The sequence below is a fragment of the Papio anubis genome, chromosome 3 (genome assembly GCF_008728515.1).
Source record: "Papio anubis isolate 15944 chromosome 3, Panubis1.0, whole genome shotgun sequence".
NCBI lineage: Eukaryota > Metazoa > Chordata > Mammalia > Primates > Cercopithecidae > Papio > Papio anubis.
This window is the reverse complement of record NC_044978.1, coordinates 23,454,941-23,474,439: the sequence shown is the minus strand read 5'-3', so window position 1 is coordinate 23,474,439 and position 19,499 is coordinate 23,454,941. Positions and strand designations below refer to the sequence as shown.

General features: G+C 35.2%; 1 protein-coding gene across 2 annotated transcripts in view; it reads left to right on the top strand.

The window, feature by feature from the left end:
• The window catches only part of TLL1 (tolloid like 1), a 227,149-nt gene that overhangs the window by 158,971 nt on the left and 48,679 nt on the right, over positions 1-19,499 (top strand). For both annotated transcript variants that reach the window (XM_031664179.1, XM_031664180.1), the window contains 4 exons: positions 2,817-2,919; positions 5,512-5,628; positions 6,786-6,931; positions 18,537-18,732. In XM_031664179.1, coding sequence (XP_031520039.1) covers positions 2,817-2,919; positions 5,512-5,628; positions 6,786-6,931; positions 18,537-18,732 — 562 coding nt within the window. The remainder of the gene's footprint in view (positions 1-2,816; positions 2,920-5,511; positions 5,629-6,785; positions 6,932-18,536; positions 18,733-19,499) is intronic.

Genomic DNA, 19,499 nt, shown 5'->3' with positions numbered 1-19,499 from the left:
AATAACATAATGCAAAACAACCAGATATTTTCCAAGTGTGTTTGATTTGTTATTCAAGTACGAATCCTGCTAGCAACCTTAGTCGAAGGCCAGAATTTTACGTCTATAGTCAGAGCCCTATGATTTGATTTTAGAAAACCAATCTTTATTACATTTTCTGCTTTTAGAGGGCTCTGTGTTTTATGTTAATGTCAGGCCAGTTATGTTCCTCCACGGTGCGTGGTGTTTAAACCAGAAGATTAAAAACAAGTTAGAAAAATTTTCTGCTTAGAGTTATCCCCATCCAACTGTGTGTGTGTTTGTGTGTTTGTGTGTGTGTTTCAAGAGATCAAATATTAACTATTTCTTTGCAATCCAAACACACTTTTTAATTTTGAATGAAACTGCTAATACACATACTTCTAATTTAGCTTTTCTTTTCCTCATGAAGAAGGCAGTAGAAGCTATCTGCATGTCATTATAAAACTACTCTTTCAATCTAAGGAGGAAGCCAGAATGTGAGCCTTGGGGGAGTCTCTGTTTGTGTCTATATTCAAGTTTTGCTGTCTCTGCTATAATAAATGAGTTCTTATATAATCATAGAGAGTTGAAATCTTGGTGGTTGCTATAGGGGAAATATAAAATGAAAAGTAGTATCAGGCAGTGATAGTATTCTCCGTTTGGAGCAGACTTAAAGTAAACACAAAGTTAAAGGCAAAAACCAGATATTATTTCCTACTTATATCCTGAATATAGTCTAATGTTACATTGGTTTTTAGAGATGTAGGAGAAAATATTTTGGGAAGTTTATAAAAATAAATGAGATACTAAAGCATTTTGAAAATCAAGTGTTGAGGATTATTGGGAAAAAATGATCAATGCTTTGCCTTTGGGTATTTTGAAAATTTTTGTAAACATTTAAAAAACGGAACCTTACAATGAGGTGAAGACAAAGAAAAACAGAAAAAAAGATAAACTGCAAAGAAGGAAGATAAAAATAAATGAACAATTCTATTAAAACTAACTTATGGCCAAGCGCAGTGTCTCACACCTGTAATCCCAGGGCTTTGGGAGGCCGAGGCTGATGGGTCACCTGAGGTCAGGAGTTCAAGACCAGCCTGGCTAACATGGCAAAACTCCATCTCTACTAAAAATACAAAAATTAGCTGAATGTGGTTGCAGGTGTCTGTAATCCCAGCTACTCAGGAGGCTGAGGGCCGAGAATCACCTGAATCTCGGAGGCAGAGGTTGTGGTAAGCTGATATTGCTCCACTGCACTCCAGTCTGGGCGACAAGAGCGAAACTCCGTCTCCAATGAAAAAAAAAACCAAAAACTTATTCCACAACTTAATGTTATACATTTTTGTAAAATTACATCCCTATTTTCTTATCCTTGGCAGATTTCTTTCTTTGTTACTAGGAAAGTACATGTTAGTTTATATGGATATTTGAAACCAACTTTAGTGTACAGTTTCATCACTGATCACTGTGGTACCTAGATATGAGATGCCATGAGAAATATTTATAGTTATCCTGTGTCACTTGGGAAAGAAGTAAGTTCATTCAGCACTGATTTGCAGTAATTAGTGCTTACCTTTATGTTAAATATTGTGTTCAAGAAAGGGGAGAAGCATATACTTTCCAGCACAGAATTGGTAATACTTTTCTGGAATATGGATTCAGTATTGATTATGTTTTTATTTTCCTTTTTTCTTTCCTTCCTCCTTCTCTCCCTTTCTTTATTATTTTTTCTTCCTTTCTTTGTTATTCCTTGAGACTTCTTTCACATTCAGCCTTTTGTATTTTCACAAAAGAGATTTTTGAATATTGCTACAAACTATAGTTTTGTGGTAGGAACATTTCGAATACTCATAATTTGTTGCTTTTGACCAAAGTCCATCACAATTTCTAGAGTAGAGAACGGGCGTACTATGAACAGTAAGCATCTCAGATGTTTTAAGTAGAATAGAGTTAGCATGAGTTTTTGAATGTGAAAAAAAAATCCAAATGAATTTCATTGCCTCAGATAAGCACATTTCTCGTGTAAGTTTGGCTTTACTTTCGGTGTAATCAAGTAAGAAGAAAAGAGTTGTTTGAAAAGTAAAGTCCTTTTATAAAGCAGTAAGAAAGTCGTCTTTCCTAGAATTGTCTCTTGAGTTATCTTTACACAACAGCATCATTTTGAAACAAAGCACAAAATAAGGATCATGTACAAGATGCTCTAAATTGAAAGGTCTTTGTATACACATCTTTGGATCTAGAGAAACATAGTGACATCTGCCTTTGATTATCATTAGATGGATAAATTCTAATTCTAGGACTGTATTTAAAACATTTCAACATACACAATGATATTATATGTTCTGGGAATGTGGCACATGGTGGTTATTTTTAACGTAATTATAGATGTCTGACTGGTCGTCTTTGAAAGAAATTATTTTTAAAAAGGCTTTCATGGAAAAATTAGAATTCTTCATGGTTCAAGTCATGCTTATCTTGGGAAAATTCAAAATAAACTATTTAAATAAAACTTTGTTTGCTTTACAGTTGTCCAGATTAACTTTACAGAAACTTTTTGTTAATTGCTAAAATATTTAGTTTGTTCAACTACTCATATTGTACTTCTCCTGTCATTGTAAAACAGTTAAAGAAAATGGGAAAACATGGTTTCAAGGTGTTGGTTCAGAAAAAAATATTAGGATAATTATAACATTGAAAAAGAATTAGCTGTACATGCATTTTTACTGTAAACCAGGTTTCCTTACCTCTAGGAATCAAATCACTATATGTAGATACAATCATTTTTACTCTGTGGGTTGTTTACCTCCATTTTTCAGATTGTTTTAAATTTTACAACGATGGATCTTTACAAGAGTAGTTTGTGCTGGTATGACTACATTGAAGTAAGAGATGGGTACTGGAGAAAATCACCTCTTCTTGGTAAGATATCTTTTCCATCTTATGTTGCTATGTATTAATTCTGTCCTGTCCAAAGAAAACCAACTGATTCTTTCAAGAGACATCTTAGAGTTAAAAATGTGTGTGACTAACATTATTTTTATGTTAATTATACTTTTTTCAACCATACCAAAAATATTCGAAGACAAATGGATAAATACATTCACTGATCAACTAATTTGAGCTAGCTTAAGTTATGAGGTGGCCGCTAGGATTTGAACATAATGATTGAGAATAGCTTTCTCATGTATTGTGCCTATCATGAGTACGCATCACAATGTTTCTGTATTTTTGCTTTAAGAATCAGTTTCAACTTAAAAAAAAAAAAACTAATTTTGGGTGTACATGTTGTGTGTTTGTGTGTTTTGTTTTTGTTTTGTTGCTAAGCCAGTGGTGTAAACTGTTAGGTACATGTTTGGTAGCTGGCTTCCTATGTCAAGCATGTTCACTCTTATTATATTATAGATGTCACAATTTTGCTTCTCAGAGAGGTTTCTGTGGCTGAGAAGAGACATTTGCAGTTTGTGTCATAAACTATAGTCAGATTTGGTGCTCATGAAAGTCTGCTGCCAACATTTAACCACAGACCACACTAGTAACTTGCATAGGCAGTTTACTGTTGCCCTCTGTTTTACTCAAAGGTGAGAGCTGTTTGGAGCATGCAGGCATCCACTCTATAACTCTATATTGATCTTTTTCCGAGATTGTAACTTTTTCTTTACTCTTAGAAGTAGTTTTGCTCAGTCGAGTTGATGAACTGTGCAGCTCTTTTAACATCTAACACCTACTGAATGGGCACAATTGTATTAAAAGTGACAGCAGCCACAGTAAATCCAAGAGATCTGTAGAAATGTTTAAAAATAAAGAATTGAACGAATGTGGTAAGTCAGATTGAGGAAAACATTGTCTTCTATATTTAGTTTCTTAGCCTAGATAAGGCAATTTTTTACATATGTATGCATAGGCCAAAGAAAATATTTCATTAAATTCATATTAGATAAACAAACCTAGAGCTAAAATTCTGAACAATACTTCTTTTTAGAGCACCATCAGCATTACATGGCTCAATGTATAATGGACCACCAGAGTGAGGCAGTGTAATCATGGTTTTTATGTGACAAGCTTTCCCTACCGTTTCTTCTAAGACCTTGCTCCAAAAAGTGCAGCACTTAGATTGGTAGCATCGAAATCATCTGGAAAATTGTTAGAATTGTAGAAACTTGGCTCCCACTCTATATCCTCTGAATTAGGGTTTGCATTTGAATAGATTTCCTAGAAATTCAGATGCACATTATAGTTTAAAACATACTGCTCTGTGTTACCTGCCTCTAATTTGCTTTGCAATTTAGGAAAATATGTCTTCACCTGTTAGCTGTTAGCATGAACTTGCTTTATGCAAGTTGGCTACCATTTTTCATACACTAAAACTATGTATGCCATTTCCAGAGACACATTAGAATGGTTAACATTGTAATATGTTTGTAGAATTGTTGCATGTGCTTTATCATATTTAAGCATTTTGTGATCATGTGAAAGCTTAGAGCATAGAGGCAGAAGTAAGCATAAATATTTGTGGAAAGATGGGGAAGAAAGGAAGGAATGACAGGTATTATATTCCTTTGCTGTAATTCATATTTCTGGATACAGAATTAGAAGACTTTGGAAATCATGCTCAAATCTTCTGATAGCATTTGTTATTCTGCCTATAACACCACAGATTATAGCTTTGTGATGACATGGAATGCGTGCAGTGATAAAAGATACCAAGAGCGGCCTCAGGGTTTTCCTAAGGAGTTGCTACTGAACCTGGGTGAATTAAGAACTCCCCTCCGAGCCAAGAGCACACTCTTTCTTTCTTTCTTTGTTGGAAATGGAATCTTGCTTTGTCACCAGGCTGGAGTGCAGTGTTGCCGTCTTGACTCACTGCAACCTCTGCCTCCCAGGTTCGAGTGATTCTCCTGCCTCAGCCTCCCAAGTAGCTGGGACTACAGGCACGCACCACCACGACCAGCTAATTTTTGTATTTTTAATAGAGACGGGGTTTCACCATATTGTCTAGGATGGTCTTGAGCTCTTGACTTCGTGATCTACCTGCCTCAGCCTCCCAAAGTGCTGGGATTACAGGCATGAGCCACTGTGCCTGACTGAGAGCACATTCTTAACCAAGTCATTTCCCTGCTATTGGCCAGGTTGACAATTTGAAACCACTTTCTTAGGGTGACTTGAACCTTTTTCTGTTTCCCGTTAAATAATATTCCCCACCTTAATGTATCATTTGACCTTTTTCAAATATTGTTTTTGAGTAACCATCTTACTTCTACATATGGTAACAATACTGACATCAGTCAGTTACTCTGAGGCTGATAGTCAAATGCTTTATAAATGTATATGAAAAGACTGTTGTGTTTATCTACCATTAGTAAGTAAATATTAAGGCATAGTTGTGGCTGTAATCACTTGGAATGGAAATGTTAACCAAATCAGTGTTTACATATTATTTGTGGCTAGTACGAAAAGAACGTAGAATATACAGTCCTATTTAGGAGTTTCTCTTTATTCTTTTATTTCTTTTAGGTAGATTCTGTGGGGATAAAGTGCCTGAAGTTCTTACTTCTACAGACAGCAGAATGTGGATTGAGTTTCGTAGCAGCAGTAATTGGGTAGGAAAAGGCTTTGCAGCCGTCTATGAAGGCAAGTCACATTGAATTTTAGAGAGTAGTTCATCTTATACCTCAACAGAAATGTTCATTTCTTAATTTCGTTACAATGACATTATTACCATATTTTAAAATTATGAATTTTTCTGAATCTGTATTATATTCATACAGATCATTTTAATAAAAATACTCAGTAAATTTAAATTGCAAGAATAACCTGTTTTCTAGTATCAGTGATGTAATAATATCTAAATGTGTTCAGGATGTGTGGAGAAAAAAGCAAATGGCAGAAGCATTCTTAAAGTTTCATTGTTTCTTGATAGTTTTAAAACATTATGAAGAAATTATCATTTTCCTTTGTACTGATTTTGTGTCTGTTTGGTCCCTGTATTCCTGAAATACTTTTTATTAGAGGAAATTGCACAGAAAGTAATTGTGGCGATTTCTGTGGCATGCTTTATCTAAATAAGAAAGTCAGCATTTGAGGAAGGACTTATAAAACGCTTTGTGTTATCCTTCTCTAAAACAATAAACTGGCATTGTGCTTTCTTGGCTTTAAAACCAAGCTCCTTTCTTGCCAGGTTGTGGGTGGAGGAGACACTTCCTAGTGCAGCAGTTTATGTAATTTTGAAGACAGAAGATTTCTGCTTCCCTTAAACTTTTCAGTAAATGGAAGCATTTTGTTTTAAGGATTAACTGCCTAGTAGTGAAGAGGATTATTTGGAGGGAGTCACAGACGCTGCGCGCATGACACTAACTCACTGCCAGAGACCCAGTGAGTTCTGTTCAGGATGAGACTCCTGTTTTGATGAGCTCTTTTACCTGCAGTCGAAAGACCAAAGGAAGCAGCTCAGAGGATCACAGAACAAACTCACAGAGAATAAATTCACAAAGCCACTAAAGGTTTTTAAAGGTTAAAAAATACCTTTTGGTTAAGATAGGATTAAAATTTATTTATTCCTTGACCATTATCTAATATTTGTAGTTATTTGACTAGGTTTTTTTTTTTTTTTTTTTTTTTTTTTACCATACAAATATTTACTACATTACAATCAGTCAACTTTGATTTTTATAGCCTGGTCTTTACGTACTGAACTACAGGAGCTGAACTTCAATGTTAACCTAGAAGAAAATGAAAACGAAATGGCATGTCTAGGCTTAGTTATTTGTTTGTTTTTTGGCTTTCTTCAGCGATCTGTGGAGGTGAGATACGTAAAAATGAAGGACAGATTCAGTCTCCTAATTATCCTGATGACTATCGCCCGATGAAAGAATGTGTGTGGAAAATAACAGTGTCTGAGAGCTACCACGTCGGGCTGACCTTTCAGTCCTTTGAGGTAAAGTCTTTTAGGCTATCTTCCTGGCACATATTCTCCATAAATGACAATGGCATTGAAGAGAATCCTCATTAAATCCGCAAAGAAACAGAGAGTCAGCCTTTTAATCAGCAAAGAAGCAAAGGATCGCTCATAAAATGCAACATCAAGAGCCTAAGAGTTTTTTTTTTCTTCTTTCCTCGTTCGCAGACATTTTCAAGAAGATTAAAGTGAGTTTACATTATCTGTGCTATTTGAATTAGAATGTTTGAAGTACTGACAATAGTTTCTTTTGACAAATGCACAGGCTGATTTCACAAGAGGGTCCATTAAGTAATAGAAGTTTTATTTCTCTTCTAAACTAAGAGGTTAAAAGGTAGACAGTCTTCCTTGTAAGAGGAACAAAACATTTTTCACTTTTTTTTTTTTTTTTTTTTTTTTTACCATTACACAGATCATTGTTTATATCAAAAATAGGGATTTTAAGTGTTCTTATGAGCTTTCAACTTCCTTAAAAATATTCGTCAGGGAGATCAGCAGCATCGTTGTGTTATTAGAGGAAGGGCCAGAAGAAATCAAAGTCCAATCAGAAATTTTGGATCAAAGTCCGGATCCAGAATTAACACACTGGCCCATGGGTCATTTTTGCGGGATGAAAGGGACTGAGTTAAAGATTTAAAGTCAGGAAATAGGGGAATTTCTCAGGAACTCCAGAGTATGTTTAAATGAAAGAGTTGGTCTAGAAATGGAGAGTTCAAGCTGAAGTGGAGAGGAACAATGAGGTCCTGGTGGTAGGTCCCAGCCAGGGTTAGAAATTTAGATGCATGGTTGGAGATGGAGACTTTACTGATTGGAAGATTCATTCACTAAGTGATCAGAAGGCAGTAGTGAGCTCTACTACCCATTGGGTAGTAATGAGCACTGTGAACACTACCTACTGAGGGCAGTGATCATGGTCATGGTTATGTGTCTGCACCTGCAGCAGGAGCACCAGGAGAATCCAGGCATTGCCAGTAAACCCAGAGAATCTCTCATCCTCATCTGCAAGCCTGTGCATTCTGTTTCTTCAGTACTTGTCTCTGTCTCCTTGCATGTACCACCCAGATGTATTTCCTTTTGTTACCAAAAAATATATACTTTCTACTTTAATCATCATGTTGTATTTTATGCTCCTGACCACTTTATTTATTTATTTATTTTTGTACCTTTGGAATCTTTGATTCTGCCATTATTTGATTGACAGTTGAACTTTGTTTTTTTTTTTTTGAGACGGAGTCTCGCTCTGTCACCCAGGCTGGAGTGCAGTGGCCAGATCTCAGCTCACTGCAAGCTCCGCCTCCTGGGTTTACGCCATTCTCCTGCCTCAGCCTCCCGAGTAGCTGGGACTACAGGCGCCCGCCACCTCGCCCGGCTAGTTTTTTGTATTTTTAGTAGAGACGGGGTTTCACCGTGTTAGCCAGGATGGTCTCGATCTCCTGACCTCGTGATCCGCCCGTCTCGGCCTCCCAAAGTGCTGGGATTACAGGCTTGAGCCACCGCGCCCGGCCAGAACTTTGTTATTTTAATGGACTAATAGATGTGCAAATACTGTTCAAATAGACCAGTTTATGGTTGACAGTGAACTAAAATTGAGTAGAAAAATTTCACCCATGATTTAGACAAAAAAAAAAGCTGATAAAAATTATCTAACCAATGCCTGTATTTGCTGTGTTTTGTGATATTTCAAGAATAAAGAGATTAACTATCTTTTAATACGTAATTCAGGTTTTTTTGTGGAATTCTATTATAGACATGATGCCAGGAAATGCATTCATTCCATCAACTTGAAAACTGATGCATGAAATTCCTACATTAGTTGATTCGTACTTTATTTTTTATTTATCAATGCAATAACAGTGATAGTCTTCAAAAATAAGATAGCATAAGGACAAATGAAAAAGATTTGTACCTCAGACACTTATAATTATGCCTGACACAAAATAGTCACTTAATAAATACTTGCTTACTGAGTGGATGAATCAGTGATGACTATACTTCACGACCTGGGAAAAATCATGTCATAGGATGGCTGAGAGTACATTTTATTTATTGTCTCTAGTTTCCTGTCCTATCTTCATATTACTTTATTTCTATATGTTTCTGCCTCCCTCATTTATATGTTAGACATATTTTGATATCTGGTAGATCTCTTGTCTTTAAATGACCAAAACTGAACCCTTGCTTATTTTGTCTCACTCACTAAGCCTGTTCTTCTTCTATTTATTTCAGTACTATTTCAGTACTTTTTGTCACCACTTATCCAAGGAACATCCTTAATTGTACCTTTTCTCTTAAGCCCTGCAGCCAACCTATCAGCATATTTCAGTTGCTTTGTCTCCAAACTATACCCCATACACGATGACTTTACACCACCACTGTTCTCACCGTCCCCCTCTTTGCTTGGAATTCACAGAGAGAATCTCGGGTCTCTACTCTTGCTCTGCATATCCCGTTCGTCACCTCACAACCAGCGTGATGCTTTTACAATGTACGTTAGATTATGACACTGCTCTACTTACAGGGGGTTTCCATCACACCTAAAATAACACCTAGACTCAATTATCATGGGCCACGTCACTTGTGATTTGGTCTTTGGCACCTCCTCACTTCCTCTGTGTCAGCTCGTCTCACCCTCTTTCTCTTTCTCAGAAACACCAACCTCACTCCCATATCACAGCGTTTACCACTGATGTTCCTCTGCCCCAGGTCTTTGCTTTTACTCTCCTGTTGCTTTATTTGGATCTCTGCTTAATTGCTGCCTTCTTAAAAAGTTCTTGGCTGATAACACTACTTAAAATATTGTCTTACCTACAATTATCTCTAAATCATCACTCTGTTTTATTTTTAGTTAATTGCACTTCCAACTACTGGAATGTATGCTACAGATCTCTTTATGTACATGTTTATTATCTGGCTCTCTCACTAGATTATGTCCACCACCGGGTTGGGTTCTTACCTGTGTCTCTGATCATTTTATCTCCAGCAACATTGTTTGTGAGATAATGTTTGATAATAGACGAGATAAATGGATGGATAGATTATACGTAAATCAATGTTTGAGTGTGTGACAGTTGGCGAATGGAAATGAATATATCCTTCCTTTATTAAAGGCTTGTAAGTTTCCATGCAGAGGGAAACAAGCCTGGATAGATAAGAAAGATTTAGATTATGGAGCACCTGGTATGCTGAAGTTAGACTGAATTTAGACTAGAGGTGCTGAGTTTCAAGAAATTCACAAGTAACAGGATTTAAAGGTACCTAATAAACATCTAAATCTTCTAGGTAAGGAAACTGAGTTTATGCCGTTAACCTAGTATCACACAGGCGAGTACTAAAAGAGCATTAAAACCCAGGTACATTTGATCCTGATTTTATTTGCAAATTTGCCTATTTACTAAAATTTTGGAAGCCTAAAATTAATATTTGCAGTGCCTTCTGGATCATTCACAGATGTGTACACAGCAGCAAATTTTGAGTCACCTAATGTGCCCATTGCCAGCTGTCATGTGCCTTACTGAGAAAATATGTGTGTCAGATTATCTTCGTTCAGACATGTATGGTGTATATATAGTGCTGTTGGGTGAAAGTTCAGTATTAATAAATGGGCAACCTGTATTAATGCGTCTTTAAACAGAAACACACAAAAACAAAATGTTGTGACTAGAATCTCACAGGAACTCTAACCCTGGGAGCAATGAATCAGTACTTGCTAGTTCAGTATTCTGAGCAACTGAATATAATGTAACTAGTATGAATATCAAGAATCAGCTTTATATATTTTCTTATTTGTTCTAATAGTCATTAGGTGGTTGTTTAATTTAGTCAGTTATCTGTTTATATCAATTCTTTTGTTTACCTGTGTTTCCAATACTCTGATTTTACCTGACAAAGTCCAGTTTTTATTCACTGATTCTAGTCTTTGCCTTATTTCAAAAACTGTTTATATTTTTATTTATTATTCTTTTTTTTTTTTTTTTTGAAATGGAGTCTCACTCTGTCACCCAGGTTGCAAGGCAGTGGCGTGATCTCGGCTCACTGCAACCTCCACCTCCCGAGTTCAAGCGATTCTCCTGCCTCAGCCTCCCGAGTAGCTGGGACTATAGGCACGTGCCACCACGCCCGGCTAATGTTTTGTATTTTTAGTAGAGACAGGGTTTCACCATGTTAGCCAGGATGGTCTCTATCTCCTGACCTCGTGATCTGCCCTCCTTGGCCTCCCAAAGTGATGGGATTACAGGCGTGAGCCACCGCACCTGGCCTTGTTTATTATTCTTTATGTTAGTGTATTCCTCTTCAGATATAAGGACCATAAAGATAAACTTGTCTATCATGCTGTTGAAATCTACTTTAAAGAACTTCTTAGCTGTCCATCATTTATACCTCTATGTGAATTTATGTCATGGCACCTTTGCCAGTGCCATTTGGATTTTCATGAAAGTGCTGAAACAAAGTCTATGTGCCTTTGTCAATGAGTTTCAGGAATCTTTGAGCAGGAAGGATCACTATTTGGGAGGTAATAGAATCTTGATGCTTCTGTATTTATACCCTTTGGGAAGTGCTGTGGTCTGGATATTTGTGTCCACCCAAAATTTATATGGTGAAACATTAATTCCAGAGGTGATGGTATTAGCAGTGGGGTCTTTGGGAAGTGATTAGTCATGAGAGTGGAGCCCTCGTGAATGGAATCAGTGCTCCTATAAAAGAGACCTAGGGGCTGGGTGCTGTGGCTCACGCCTGTGATCCCAGCACTTTGGGAGGCCTAGGTGGGTGGATCACCTGAGGTTAGGAGTTCAAGACCAGCCTGACCAACCTGGTGAAACCCCATCTCTACCAAAAATACAAAATTAGCTGGGCATGGTGGCATGCGCCTGTAATCTCAGCTACTCGAGAGGCTGAGGCAGAAGAATCTCTTGAACCTGGGAGGCAGAGTTTTCAGTGAGCCGGGATCGCACGTGCCATTGCACTCCAGCCTAGGCAACAAGAGCAAAACTCTGTCTCGAAAAACAAAACAAAACAAACAAACAAAAAAGGCCTAGGAATCTTCTACCATGTGAGGGCAAAATGAAAAGGCACCACTTGTGAAGAGGGCGCTCACCAGACACTGAATCTGATAGTGCCTTAACCTTTAACTTGCAGCCTTGAAAACTATAAGACATAAATTTCATGGTTTGTAAGCCACACTATCTATGATATTTTCTCATAGCATCTGGAATGGACTAATATAGGAAACTTTCTCTCCTCTGGTAGTCATTGGATACATTATTTCTTAAGACCAATATACTGAAGTGAGTTTGTATATGAATATAGATCCCCTCTGAAAGTAATTTGGAAAGCTTGTTTTCTATTTAGCAGCAGAGTCACTTGTAAAGAAGCTTCTGGTACTATTATTTTGAGAACTTTTTCAGTAAGAAGAAATAAAAAGAGAAAAAGTTTGGAAGGCTGGAAATGTTTACAGTAATAACTTCAAAGGAATGTCACCAAAGCAGACAAGAAGTGAAATAAACCTGGAGCTTACTTTTGTTTAAATTGAAATTACCACATACATTAGTTCAAATGGTATTAAGTTTGAGGTACTTGTCAACATGACTACACATTCTGATTTGGTGATACTTTCCTTACGAAAACCAGAACTGATAAATACCCTTAACAATCACAGCAGCGAGCTGAAACATTCTAAACTATGTACATACGTTTTTATCTTGGTACTTGGTAGACTGCTTGTCTGAAAGTAATCCTTTAAATCCTTTAAATATTTTTTATTAATTTATGATAAGTAGGCTAGTCTTTGTGAATGAACTAAAAAGCCGAGATAAGGAGGTTTTAATTAGTTAAGGATTTTCTGCTTACCAGGTACTATTTCTGGGAGCTTAGCTGAGAATATATTTTGGTAATGACTGTAAAACAGAAGAGTAATGCAGCTCTTCATGAATTACGGCCTAGGCTATCATTGTATCTGAAAGATTAGCACTTGTTAGTTTCAGTAAACTTGCCCAAGGTTCCACAGTTGGTAGCACTATGATCGAAACCAAGGCCTGGCTCTGTGCATTTATGTCACCGGATCTAGTAGTAAAGAGAAGCATCAGTGTTCTATTAATATAATATTATGACATTCAATTCTTTCCTTTTGTAACTATCTTCTCTTGTACATTTTTGTTGTTTAATTATTATGTGTCAATCAGGGCATGTCTGTTTTATTCACCAATGTTCACATACTGTCAAGTGAAGATTATTTGGCCATAGCAGGTTTACAATAAAATGATTAAATTTATGAGTAAAAATACTTGTATCATGGAGAAAAAATGAAGTGGCAGCAGTTAAATAAACCGTTCACATGAAAATAAACCTAAGCAAGACCTGTGACGTTGCTTTTAACATGTTTGAACTTTTTTTTGAGCTGTAATTATTCATGTGTTGTGTCAACTTTAAATATTAAATTTTACTGCTAATAAACATTAAATAAGATAACATAATTTAAAATAATTATGTATTAAGCTTTTCACCTTTTTACTCATTATTCCTTTTGTTTATACTATTATTTGCTAGACTTTACTAGATTTTTCTCATTATAAAAATTATTTTTAATTTTTAATGATAAATGCTTATTTGCATTATTTTTATTAATCAGTTTAACATTTTCCCCCAAAGCATAAAACAGCTTTAACATTGCTCCAAGTGTGTATCATTTAAAATACTATTATCTCTACAAGTTGTATCATTTACATTGCATTAATTATATCTGATTACATTAGCTATGTTGTAAAGCTACATTGTAACAGTCATGAGAGCTATATTTAATTATAGTAAAATATACATAACATAAAATTTCCCATCTTAACCAGTTGTTAAGTGTACAGTTCAGTAGTGTTAAGTAGATTAGAAATGGTCAAGCAATTTCCAGAACTCTTCATCTTGCAAAGCTGAAACACTATCTCCATCACACAAAAACACTCTAATTTTTTCCTCCTTCCCCTGACGCCTTATGGCAACCTCCATTCTTTCTGTCTGTATGAACTAGAGAACTTTAGGTACCCCTTATTAAGGTGGAATATTATTCCATTGTATGTGTATACCACATTTTATTTATCCATTCATCTATCAATGAACCTGTGGATTGCTTCCACTTTTTGGCTACTGGGAAAATGCTGCTATGAACATATGTGCGCAAATATCTCTACAAGACTGTGCTTTCAATTCTTTGGGGTATTTGCCCAGAAGTGGTATTGCTAGATCATATGGTAATTCTATTTTTAATTTTTTAGGGAGCATGGGATACCTTTTACTAAAAATTATTATCTAGAAATTTCTAAGTGTTCAGATATTTTTATAAATAAGTAGATACTGCAATAGATATTTGTGCAATGGTATTTTGATTTGGAAATTTGGTTATCAAATGAAGGCAAGCATGTGAGTGGGTCCCAAACCTGGGCCTGACCCCTACCTCCAGGCTGGCTTTCCTTCAGTGTCAGAGCTCACCCACTTGCACTGACCACTAAACTCCGTACAGGTTGGCAGGTTTAGAATGAGAAGTTGATCACTTTTGGTTAACTTACTTCCTTTCCTTCCTTCCTTCCTTCCTTCCTTCCTTCCTTCCTTCCTTCCTTCCTTCCTTCCCTTCCTTCCTTCCTTCCTTCCTTCCTTCCTTCCTTCCTTCCTTCCTTCCTTCCTTCCTTCCTTCCTTCTCTCCTTCCTTCTTTCCTTCCTTCCTTCCTTCCTTCCTTCCTTCCTTCCTTCCTTCCTTCCTTCCTTCCTTCCTTCCTTCTTTTCTTTGTTTCTTTCTCTTTCATTCTTTCTTTGTATAAATCATTGCTTTTGGTGTTCTTTTACTGATGAAGCTTAAAGTTACTGGCATAACATCAACAGACTTGTTTCACATTTTAGTTTCAACCATATTTACTTCTATCCATTCCATATATTAATTGATGAAGTAATTTGATATAGCTCAAGAGACTATTGCACAAATGACACAAATAAAGTAACTCAAACATTCATTTGTGCTCATTGTTATTACTCATGTGTTGATGTAGCTGATGAAGTATAATTATAATTAGTAAAAATGGAGCAAATTCACTGTGCAAGCCTTGCATTAGGATTAAACTGGAAAAATAAGTAACTGAAGACCATTCAGGTAATTGATGAGATGTCTAGAATTGTTGTTGTAAAGATATAATGTATTTCCAAATATCATAAATTTGTGTAGATGAGGCACATATTATTTTCTAGGCAACTCAACATCTATGGCATTCACTATGTGAAAATGTTGTTACCCCAAATACCAGGTACATATTTAATATGTAAATAATATGTAATGCATAAATATATACTAGTGAATTTAACCCTATAATTAGCTATTTTTACCTGTGAAATATTTACTCTTTGTGTATCATATAAAATAGTTAAAATTCCAATTTTTACTAAGTAACCAGTGAATTCACTGTAAATTAAAATGTAAAGTGAATGATTGCATATCTATTAAAGGAATAGAGTGAGTTTTATAGACCAGGCAATATAAATTATCCTATTTCTTTTTTTAGTCATTGAAGAAATCTGAAATTTTGAGTTTCATTTCCAGTGGTAGCTATGCTGTCTTCCCTGTTAGTACCATAATTTTTAATAATAATATTCTTTAAATAGTAATTGAAACCCTTTGTAATTAACCTTTTTAATTTTTACACTGTAGCCTGGTTTCTAATATGAAGCAATGTAATATTATCATTATTATTATTTTTTTTTTTTTGAGATGGAGTCTAGGTCTGTTGCTCAGGCTGGAGTGCAGTTGCGCGATCTCAGCCACTGCAGCCTCCACCTCCTGGGTTCAAGCAATTCTCTGCCTCAGCCTCCTAAGTAGCTGGGATTACAGGTGCCCGCCACCATGCCCGGCTAATTGTTTTGTATTTTTAGTAGAGACGGGGTTTCACTATCTTGGCCAGGCTGGTCTTGAACTTCTGACCATGTGATCCACCTGCCAAGACCTCCCAAAGTCCTGGGATTACAGGGGTGACCCACTGCACCTGGCTGTAATATTATTTTTATTAATGGACCTTCTAGTACAAGATGTTGCTTCCTTCATTGTGTATTCTCAATTCTTGTGGTTTTCTATCTCATTCTTTCTCTCCCCTCTTCCAATATGATTTGTGAATCAGGTGCAGTTCATTCTGTGCTGCTTTAAGCAGGGGAGGATAGTTTGGTTTGCCAAGACCTTTGCTTATTTTGTCTACAGCTTTTGTCGTTTATTCTGTTATCAAACTCTACAACTTGAAATCGGATATATTATTTTCTATGTTGTCCCCTTGACCAAGAACAGCCTTTGGCCACCTGGAAATGTTCTCATATTTACAGAAAACCCTGGTTTTGAAGGGATTCTATTAAAGACTGAGATAAGAGGTTTTATATATATATATATGTATAATATGTGTGTATATATTATATATGTATAATATGTGTGTATATATTATATATGTATATGTGTATATATTATATATGTATATGTGTATATATTATATATGTATAATATATATGTGTGTATATATTATATATGTATTATATGTGTGTATATATTATATATGTATTATATATGTGTGTATATATTATATATGTATAATATATATGTGTGTATATATTATATATGTATAATATATATGTGTGTATATGTGTGTGTGCATAAAATATATGTGTGTGTATATATAATATATACATATATTATATATATTCATATATATTTTATATATATATATATTTGGCCAAATTGGGCTTGTCACCCCGGTGACCAATTGAGTTACAGTTTTAAAAAGTGCTTTTAAAATTAGATATTCTTTATATAAATATTTTCCATTTTTTCCCATAATTGCACACACACCAAAGAATTTATTTTTAGGAAAAATATGGATTTATGAAAGGTACCCAGTGAGCACCTAACTTAAAATTACAGCCTTCTCTCCCCAACCCAACTTCTCATACTTCTCTCCTCCTGATACTAACCAGGCCTGTTCTTAATTAATTTCTGAGATCAGATCATATCAGGAAGCTTCAGAGTGGTAAGGCCATAGACATCTTCTCACACTTCTTATCTTGCTACGCTTTCTGTTTTTCCATTGAATTGATGACTTTCTAACATTTTATGATTTAATTATTTATTTTGTTTATTGTTCCTTTTCTGGCTACTCATCAGTAGAATGCAAGCACCAGGAGGACAAGGTTATTTGACATTTTTCTGAATGATGCATACCAAGCAGGGAGAGTGCCTAGTGGAGACTAGGCACTGAGTATTTTGTGACTAGGAAGCAGCAAATGTAGTACCTAGTTCTAACTAAATCTGTGCTTCAAAGAGTTTTTGTTTGTTTGTCTTTATACTATCTAATTTGAAGACTATTATTGTTAGTGTATTGATAAGGCAGAAAACAGATTTTTCCACCAACTATACCAGCAGTTTCATGGTTTCATGCGTTCAAGTTGCAGTTCCGTGGACATTCCCCGATATTTCATGACATTCTGTGTATTCCTTAACACTAGTAACAGAGTTCCATAAACTAGTGAATTGTATGTTGAGTGATAATTGACAACGTTTGATACTTTTCATGGTGTTTTAATTGTAGATGTCTTTGCTTTCTAGTTTTAAATAACTAATAAGCAGGTGAATCTATGAAGACTTAACTCTAGTGGTCAACTTCTGTAAAAGGTGAAAAGCAAGAATTTTACATGAAAATTGTCTTACGATTTTTAAAACAATTTATAAATTTTGATTTGTTTTTGTTGGTTTGTTTTTAGAAGCTCAGGGCTGAAACTTGGGTCCAAGAACATGTAGTTCCTTCATAAAGTGTCATAGGCCAATAGTCTGACCTAATATTTGCATTCAGTTTTTAAAGAAAGAGATTGAGTTTGCCCTGATTATCTGGGCTGAGAGGAGTGTGTTGAGGTAAAAAGCCTCATCCAAACAAGGCCATATTTCCTTGGGAAAGAGAAAACCACTGTTGATTCTACTATGTAGTAGTCTTTCTCTACACAACCAGGTTAATTATGGAGAGAGAATTCAATAGACTAAGGAAGAACAGTAATCCCATATTATCAGATTTTCCTTTCAAAAAGAGATTTATAACCAAAAATAGTGCTACATTTGTGCAGAGAATTTGAATCCAAATTTTCTAGGAATAAAATAATGATTTTATTGAAAGACTGTGGAGCAATTTTTATAATTATGATTCAGAAGAAATTATATATTACTTGTAGCAGCATATCTGGCCCTGATTTTTAGTGATAATTTTTAATTTTGGATTTTTTTCAGCCTCTATTAAATGAAGAATTCCTACTTGTAGTTTAATTTTCTTTTAAAAGGCAATTAATTTCTGTTGATCCTGACTCATGTGAATGTACTGTTTCATAGTTGTTTTTTATCCTTCCCTGTCTACTAGAATAACATTCTTTGTTCGTGGCTATTACAATGTACACTCATGAGAAACATTCAAGCATACTCATTTGATACAAATAACTTTTTACATTAATAAATCAAAAGTATGGCACTGAGAAGACATCTAACCTCCTACAGAAAATATTTTATCTATAAACATATATGTTCACATATTATTTTCTGTTGCAGATTGAAAGGCATGACAACTGTGCTTATGACTACCTGGAAGTCAGAGATGGAACCAGTGAAAATAGCCCTTTGATAGGGCGTTTCTGTGGTTATGATAAACCTGAAGATATAAGATCTACCTCCAATACTTTGTGGATGAAGTTTGTTTCTGATGGAACTGTGAACAAAGCAGGGTTTGCTGCCAACTTTTTTAAAGGTAATTTGAAATAATTTTCAAATGTGAGATTTTCTTTATCAAGGATAATTATAACGTTTAGCTTTGAGTTAGGGGAGAACTAGAGAAAGTTGTATTGAAAGTTGAATATGAATAAGGGTATTTTGGAGAGTTTTGATACAAAAGGTTATTAACAAAATACTAGAGTTTAGAACTTTGTAGCACAGGGTAGGAATTCCATTAGGATATTCTACCATCTGTTTTTTATGAAATAGTCAAAACAACAAGTTCCAAAAAAGAATATACAGATAGAAAGAAAATATTTGTAATGCAAATAACCAACCAAGAATTCATGAACAGAAGAAGGTTACTGACATGAAGTTTATCTATTTGTTTCCAGGTGCCAGCATACTCCCTTTCAGACTAGTCTTCCCCCACATTGGAAATAATTTATGGCCCCCTTAGTAGAATATTCTGATATCTAAAATGTCTTTTTGACAAACAATTATCTCTAATCAGCTTTGATTTTGAATTGCATAACTACATTTCAATTTATTCTTATGTTCCATATTTTGTATGTATTGTGAGGTGAAAAGAAAGCAAATATTTTGGTGAAAATGTTAACATCACATATGGATTTAGGAAATTCATTGACACTTATGTTGTGTGTCATTATAGAATAAAATTTTTCTATGGGAAGAGAAAACAAAATTTTCCTCCATATTGATTTTTATAGGATAAATGATATAGGATAGGATAAAGGATTCAATTGTGTATTGCAAAACTTAGAGTGACAGATATGCAAATAT